General features: G+C 35.2%; 1 protein-coding gene across 1 annotated transcript; it reads left to right on the top strand.

Annotated features, from left to right (window-relative positions):
• Positions 1-203: 203 nt before the first annotated feature.
• Positions 204-6,381, top strand: LOC8268761 (ubiquitin domain-containing protein DSK2a). The gene is made up of 8 exons (XM_002521660.4): positions 204-612; positions 3,044-3,805; positions 3,910-4,121; positions 4,195-4,308; positions 4,614-4,672; positions 4,839-4,867; positions 5,770-5,859; positions 5,950-6,381. The coding sequence occupies exons 1-8, from the start codon at positions 381-383 to the stop codon at positions 6,096-6,098; spliced, it is 1,647 nt and encodes a 548-aa protein (XP_002521706.1). The 5' UTR covers positions 204-380; the 3' UTR covers positions 6,099-6,381.
• Positions 6,382-8,082: the final 1,701 nt, after the last annotated feature.

Raw genomic sequence — 8,082 nt, forward strand, 5'->3', positions numbered from 1 at the left:
AATTGACTGTTCTAATTTTTATTTTTTGTTACAATCTATTTAACTTTTTATTCTTATAACATTTATATTGTTTTTATTTTATTAATTTAATTTTTGGTACGAGAAGAAATTAAACCTAACCGATTGACTAGTTTGAAATGGTGCTCACGGTTCGGTTTAGGTATGGTGGTCGCACCAGCATACACACACAGTTTAATTAAAAATTTCTTTATTTATATAGATTTTATCTTTATTTTTTATTTGTTTTTTCTCTTAACGACCTTTCTCGCTATTCTTGGCTATTGAATAATTTCTTGGTTCTTCTTCTTGGCGATTGTCCCAAATCTAGGGTTAGGGTTTTCTTTTTATTTGTTTAATTAGCTAAATTGAAAGTGGATAGTATGGGAGGAGGCAATGGTGCTAGTGTAGATGAATCATCCAACGGTGGAGATGAAGTGAACGTGAACATAAGATGTTCTAACGGATCGAAATTCTCGGTCGGAATTAGCTTATCGGAGTCGGTTGAAACGTTTAAGACAGTGCTCGCAGGAAAGTGTGATGTGCCGGCCGATCAACAGAGGTTGATTTATAAGGGACGGATCTTGAAAGACGATCAAACCCTACAATCCTATGGTATATACATATTTAACTCTGTTTCTTATTTTTGTCTATATTTGAGAAATTTTTGTTTTCTTTGATTGAGAAAAGAAAATTAAAATTTATATTTGCATTAATTGACCTTATGTAATTATCATTGATGAATGAAGAACTATGTGCGGATCTTATCAATTGGTAATTTTATTCCTGAGTAGAATGTTGATTAGAAGCTATGGCTGACTAGAAACAGTAATCACATTGACAACTTATTACCCCACCCGCTTGTTTGCAGAATCTATTACAATACTGTTGCTAATACAGCACTTTTAATTGCTACTTAGAGATTTCTTTTAGTGTTGTTTTCTTTCTTTCAAGTGTAAAATTCTGTTATTGAATTCGTGAAGTTGTGGCTGCATAGTACTGGCACTTGAGTCTGTGTCATATTTTCTTTCTTTACATTCTTTCTTATACATCACTTTGAATTCTACAGGCTACTGCCTGTACGTTTGCAATGTATTGGTATATTTATCCTTAAGGAACTTGAAAACTTTTGTGGGAGCCAGGACCTCCTTGTCTATTTTGGTTCAACTGTTACTTGAGTAGCAATATTTTTAGATGACCAGTTCCCACTATGATTTAACTGTTGTACATAATACCATTGATGTATTTCTTATTGCATTTATGAGCCCCTGTTGATTGATCAAAAAGTTTGATTTAATTAATTTTGCTACATATTTAAGGTTTCTTCTTGATGAGCGTTAGTAATATTGTGTTTACTTATGTTAGTAATATTGTGTTTACTTATGTTAGTAATATTGTGTCTACTTATCTTACAATGCGGGAATGAGTTCTGATGGAACTGAAGGGAAAATATGCACAAATTCCCTGTCTTATGTTTTTGTTGAGCCTTTTCTTTTTCGTCTGCGTGGTAGGTGATTATTATTAATTACGTTTCTTTCATTCTCCTATTAAAGTGTAAAACAGATTTATAACTTGCTTTCTACCTATCCCTCATTCATTAGCTTCAACTCGTCCTTCTTATGGATCTAAGCTGGGTTGGCTTGTTAGGTTCTGTTCTTAGTTATCTTTTTCATAATAGTTAAAGGCCTTCCTGAAGTGCATGGTGTAACGAGTGCGTGCTTTACCATCTTAACCACAAAAGGTGGGTGACATTGATCAGGCATGTGCCTTAGTAACAGTGTGTCAAAAAGGATGCACTTTTTTTTCTTTTTTTTAAAGGAAGATATCTCAAGTGGTTATTTGACTGGAGATATCTCAAGTGGTTATTTGACTGGAGATATCTCAAGTGGTTATTTGACTGGAGATATCTCAAGTGGTTATTTGACTATGTCATAAACTTACGCTTCTTGTACACCAATCAAAATGAAAGAACAAAGGAAAAGGACAATCAGAAAATGTACCTCTTTTTGCAAACCATCATATATGATCTCTTTCTTTCTTCATTATTTTTTTAGTCTTCACTCAATCATCCTTCTAACTTGTTCCAACTGCTCTTGGTCTTCTCTCTCTTCCTCTCTCTCTGTTATTCTTTTCATCTATCTCAATGGTTTGCTATAAAATTTTATAATAGTTGCACCTAACATCTATTAGGTGTGAGCCTGTGCCTTGCACCTAGAATCTGGGACCCTTGGCATTTTGCCTTTAATAACTGTGGCCTGTTAAATTTAGGCGACTGCCATAGCTGAAGAATCGGCGTCTTTGATGGTTGAGTTGTTTGGATTTTGGTACATGTTAGAAGGTGATTCTTATGACTGTTTTTATTTATTTATAATTATTTCTTTTTAATTCTTGATGATGGTTATTGTAATGCAGGATATTTTCTTTCATTCTTTTGCCCTCACAGATGTAATGATTGTAATAATTATCATTATTCTATTCTTGCTGGCTGCTACTCAAACCATCCATCGCAGATTTAAATTTATCATCTAAAAATAATCAAATTATTAATGACTGGATGGAACCAAAAAATAGTCCCCCTCATGTGATATTACAGGAGATTCTCATGATGAATTGAGTATGGTTGTATGTGTGATAGCATTTACTTTACCAGGAATCTCATTGATGAGGATTTGTCTGTAAAATCTTTGGGCTTGACATAGAATATGCTAGGGTATTAGTATTTGTAATTGGTAATCAGAACCCCGAGATATATGAACTTGCAGCAAATCTTTGTCTGTACTTCCTTTTGTTAACAAATGTGCCATGTCATTTGTATACCATTTTTATGGCTTGCTACATCTTTTCTCTACATGATCAGATGTTCTAGTAAGGTCCAGTCATGCCATCATATGGGAACCTTCTGCTGATCTTTTAGTTGGAATAGCATTGTAACTTCTGTTGCTTATGGAAAGTTATTTGAGGAAGGATATATTAGTAATTGTTGAGATATTTTCTTTTCAGTGCATGAATTCATTGGATCTGATTTTTTTCCTTCCATGATTGCTAGGCCTGGAGGCAGATCATACTGTCCACTTGGTTCGTGGTTTTGCACCAGCTGCAGCAGCTAACACAGCTCCTCCGAGCAATACTGGAGGTTCAAACCCTGCTTCAACTAATACAAGGGCTGTGGGTTCCAATGAAGGTGGAGCACTTGGAGGATCTGACTTAGGACTATTTCCCGGAATGCGTTTAAATGGCTTGGGTGGCAGTGCTGGTTTGTTTGGCGCTGGACTTCCAGAGTTTGAACAGGTGCAGCAACAATTGACTCGGAATCCCAACATTATGAGAGAAATAATGAATACACCTGTTGTTCAGAACCTAATGAATAACCCTGAGATCATGCGGAACTTGATTATGAATAATCCTCAAATGCGTGAAATCATTGATCGAAATCCTGAGCTTGCTCATATACTTAATGATCCTAGCACCCTCCGTCAAACACTTGAAGCTGCACGAAACCCTGAGCTAATGCGTGAGATGATGCGCAATACTGATAGAGCAATGAGTAACATTGAATCTTCTCCTGAGGGTTTTAACATGCTTAGGCGCATGTATGAAACTGTTCAGGAGCCGTTCCTGAATGCAACCACAATGGCCGGAAATACTGGAGGTGACAGTGCAAATCCATTTGCAGCTCTTTTGGGGAACCAAGCAGGGAACCAAGCTAGCGATGCGACCACTAATCCATCAATTGCTAGTTCTGAGTCCACCACTGGTTCTCCAGCTCCAAATACTAACCCACTGCCAAACCCATGGACTGCTACTGGGAGTAAGCTTATTTTTAAGCTTTTTGCTTAAATTTTTTTATTGTGACTGCTTAAAAGATCAATTGACTACTTTTTCTATACTGTTGGACTAATGCAATTATGGCAGCTGGTGGTGCCCTAAATAATACCGCAAGGTCGAGTAATACTGGAGATGCTAGGCCACAGACCCCTGTTGGGCTAGGTGGACTTGGTCTTCCAGAGTTTGACAGCATGTTTGGTGCTATGCCAGATTCTAATGTAATGAGTCAGATGTTGCAAAATCCGGCTATTTCACAAATGATGCAAAGCCTCCTTTCCAATCCTCAGTACATGAACCAGGTACAACTTATCACGCCATTTGGTAAAAGTTTTCAGTTTGAACATCTTGCAACTTAACATAATTTTTTTCCAGATGTTGGGTTCTAATCCTCAATTTCGAAGCATGCTTGATTCCAATTCCCAATTTAGGGAGATGATGCAGAACCCAGAATTTCTTCGTCAGTTGACTTCTCCTGAGACAATGCAGGTAGAAGACTTTTCCAGCTGTTTGTGCTTGCTTGTATCCCCTTCAGTTTCTTTCATGTGTGTCATGCACATGCACTCACATACTTCTTCCCACTAAACACATCATTTTCCACAAACATACATGTGAAGTAAAAATGGGATGCAACTGAAAGTTACATTTTGATATTGATTTTTTTTTTTTTTTGGTTTCAAGTTATTCATGACATTTACATCATTTGATTAGGATGGATTGAAGGAATTGGAAAATGATATGCATACTGTTTTGCTAATACAAAGGGTAATAAGTTAGAGGTTTCTTTCATGCAGCAACTTTTGACTTTCCAGCAAGCTCTGTTGTCTCAGTTTGGTCGGCAGCAATCAAATCAGTAAGTAGATAATAGTTTTTTTTTTCACTCTCTCAAGCTTACTCTGATAATGGTTTGAATGGCTTTATCTGTTGGGTTTTATATTCTTATGATTACCATACACTTATGTTGGTTATCATTTCAATGGCTCGTTTTTTTGGCTTACTAAGTTGGTGCCCTCTTGCAGGGAACCTGGCCAGACTGGTGCTGGAACAGGTATGGAAGATGGTCTCTAAAATATACTGTCTTCTTTTGACGATGTTGTGGTTACATTATTATGTTAGGTATTATTGCACATAATTCATAACTGTCAAAAAGTGAGGTGAAATTTGAATGCTTTTAATCCCAACGGATTGGTACTGGTGCTGCTCAGCTTCTATTTTTGAGCTCTTCAACTTGGGACTTGAAGGAAAAATGTTCCATAAGATTTTGTGATATCTATATCATGGAGTGGATCCTGAAAACTATTAACTACTTCTGGCCTGTCAGCATAATAAGATTAGTAGCATTAGTTTTGTCTTGTACTTGATGAAACGAAAGGGGCATGGGCATTTGTACAACAGAAATGGAAAATTACTTCATTATGACCTTGAGATTTTGGATTGAAAACCTTGAAATAACCTCCTTACAATGCATGTAAGATTGTGTATCTGTATTCTCCCAGAGTCTGCTGTGCAGGAATCTTTGTGTGCTGTTTCACCGAATGGAATAGTCTTAAACATATATGTTAAGTCTTAGCAATTATCTCGAAAAGTCTGTTTTATTAGATCTCTTCCTGTGAAGTTCTGGTGTTCTTGAAGTCCACTGCCTACTTATGTCAAGAACTTAATGGGATTTCCATTGTAATTGCTTGTTGACAATTGTCATTGCATGAGAAGGTTTCTGCATTGGACGCTCTACCATTTCTCATTTTAACAGCTGATGTACCACCAGTGGTTTGACTGAATTCTGTTTCTCATATTTACCCCTCCATTGACCTCCCAAAACAGGGAGTACTCTCCTCCATGAATTCCGCTCTCTTTCTGCTCATTCACAGTTACTCACATACTTGTACATAAAAAGGAGGATATTTCGACTTTTGAGCAATGGGTTGGTTTTTACTGATTTCATTAATGCAGGAACGCCGAACAATATGGGCTTAGACATGTTGATGAACATGTTTGGTGGCCTTGGGGCTGGCAGCCTCGCTGTTCCCAACAGATCCAATGGTTGCTATTCTTGCCCTGTTTTTCTTTATTGTCCTTGATATCTGTTTCATCTGCATTAAACTTAATCCATTCCATTTCCTGTTTTTTCAGTGCCCCCTGAAGAACTTTATGCAACACAGTTGTCACAGCTTCAAGAAATGGGTTTCTTTGACACGCAAGAGAATATACGAGCACTAATTGCGACTGCAGGGAATGTCCATGCTGCAGTAGAGCGACTTTTGGGGAATTCTGGTCAGTAATTTATTTATATTCCATTTATCTGGTAAGTGACCGTTTGGACTGGTGAAGTTGGTCAGTCTAGACCTGAGTTGTATTCAAGCCCTCTTTTTGGGTATAAATAAGTTCTCAATTATGATAGTTAGGGCTGTGGACATTCTTGGTGTGTCTATGATCACTGAATGATCTTTTATCCCTCTCCTCCCTCCTTCTCTCTCTCTAGCGAGGTCTGTCAGGCCAGAGTGTCTTGTACATACTTTATATTAAGATTTGTTATATGAATTGTCTGCAAAAATTCCTTTTTAACTTTTCTTAATTGCAACAACCTCCTCATTTAGTTTTCTTCTCTCATTTTTTTCCTTCAAATGTCTCAAGTCTGGTTTTTAATGTATACTTGCTGCCATTATTAAGTTCTTCTGTTTCTTTTTTCTTTTGGTTGGTGTCTTTGATGATGGAGAAAGTTGTGTCGAAAATGGAACAGACGGAAAAAGAGATTTCTTAAAAAAGATGCTAAAGTTATTTCTTATGGTATAATGCAGTTCCCCTTTTAAATATCTGTGGTTCTGGGAGTAGGGAACTTGCTGCCTGATACAGTCTTATTATTTTGCACATCTGAAGGGTGCTCATGGCGCATATTTCTTATGTCTGTATCTGATGGGGTTCATGCTTTCACAAAAGAAGGTTTTAGATTTATTGCTATTTTGTTTCAACAACCGATAATGGTTAAGGGAGACTGCAATAAAAGTTTCCTAAAACTGAAGCGATTTTACCTTTTGTAATTCAAAACATGTGGTCATGAACCCTGATCGCTCTTCCTTACCTAAACTACCCACTGTTTTGAACTACCGGATTAGAGACAATTTGTTGCTCCTTGATGGCAGAATTACGGAGTGCAGCATTGAAGATTGATGATGAAACCGAGAAACTTACAATTTCCTTTGGCAATTATACAGATCAATATTCATTGTAAAGTTAAAGAGGTATGGATTTAGAAATGAAAAATATAATAAATAATAATAGGTAAATGATTGGATTTATTAAAGCTAATTAGATGGTTTAATTTTATATATTACTATAAAACTAAAAAAATTAAATACACAAGCTGCCCATGTGGCAAAGTTTAATTTGCTTTAGATCTTTCTTTTTATTATTATTTATTGAAGGCCTAACAATCAAGTATACTGGGGATAGTCATTATCTTACAAGCTATAAAAATAAAAACTTATTGCATAAAAAATGGTTCAAATCAGAGATTTTTCACCCTAAAAGTAATTTAAGTTTTTTTTACTTTTGCTTTTAAGGAATTCTAGATTTTATAAATTTAATATCTATGAATTCTGAAATTTATGGATTTTAAGAATATTATCTTTAGATTAAATATAAAAACAATAATTCCATATTGTATACTAGATAATAACAAAAATTTGAAAAACAAAGAAAGAAAGTAAAAAAATAAAGACCTATGTACCTTATTTATTTACTATTTTTATCGGTTTAGTTTTTCCTTTTTGTATTTTTTTTTTTTTTTTTTGGAAAACTAAGTCTATCGGAAAAATGGTTTTATGAAAAATTAAAATCAAATTTATATAATACTGAAGTGATTTTTAGAAGTACATTAGCGTGGGTTGGTTTTCTTTTGGACCGAACGCTGCTCATCCTTAATCACATCCCTCCCAGGAAAATAATAGAGCAAAAACATGAACTAAATTTAAACCCAACAAAGTAAAAAATCTTCAATAAATTATGTATACTGACTAAGGAGTTATACATTTTCTCAGGCTAAAGTGTCAATTTGCCCCTTAGATTTAGAGTCAATGGTCAATGCTCCTAGGTTTTAAGTTTATGTACAATTTACCTAGTAACTTGTTAAAAGTGACAAATTCATCTCAAGCAGAGAATTAAAATCATAAAAAAAAAAATTCAATTTGATCCTTGAATTTTACATTAAGTGTCAATCGTATAAAAATAAATGTTTATTAAGTTATGATAAAATTATTTAATTTTTAA

This window comes from Ricinus communis, chromosome 5 (assembly GCF_019578655.1).
Source record: "Ricinus communis isolate WT05 ecotype wild-type chromosome 5, ASM1957865v1, whole genome shotgun sequence".
NCBI lineage: Eukaryota > Viridiplantae > Streptophyta > Magnoliopsida > Malpighiales > Euphorbiaceae > Ricinus > Ricinus communis.

Excerpts from the sequence above, each read along its gene's own strand:
- LOC8268761 (XM_002521660.4), top strand. The coding sequence starts at position 381 with ATGGGAGGAGGCAATGGTGCTAGTGTAGATGAATCATCCAACGGTGGA. Across the intron at positions 3,806-3,909 it reads CCCATGGACTGCTACTGGGA|CTGGTGGTGCCCTAAATAAT; the intron begins GTAAGCTTATTT and ends CAATTATGGCAG. Across the intron at positions 4,309-4,613 it reads CTTCTCCTGAGACAATGCAG|CAACTTTTGACTTTCCAGCA; the intron begins GTAGAAGACTTT and ends TCTTTCATGCAG.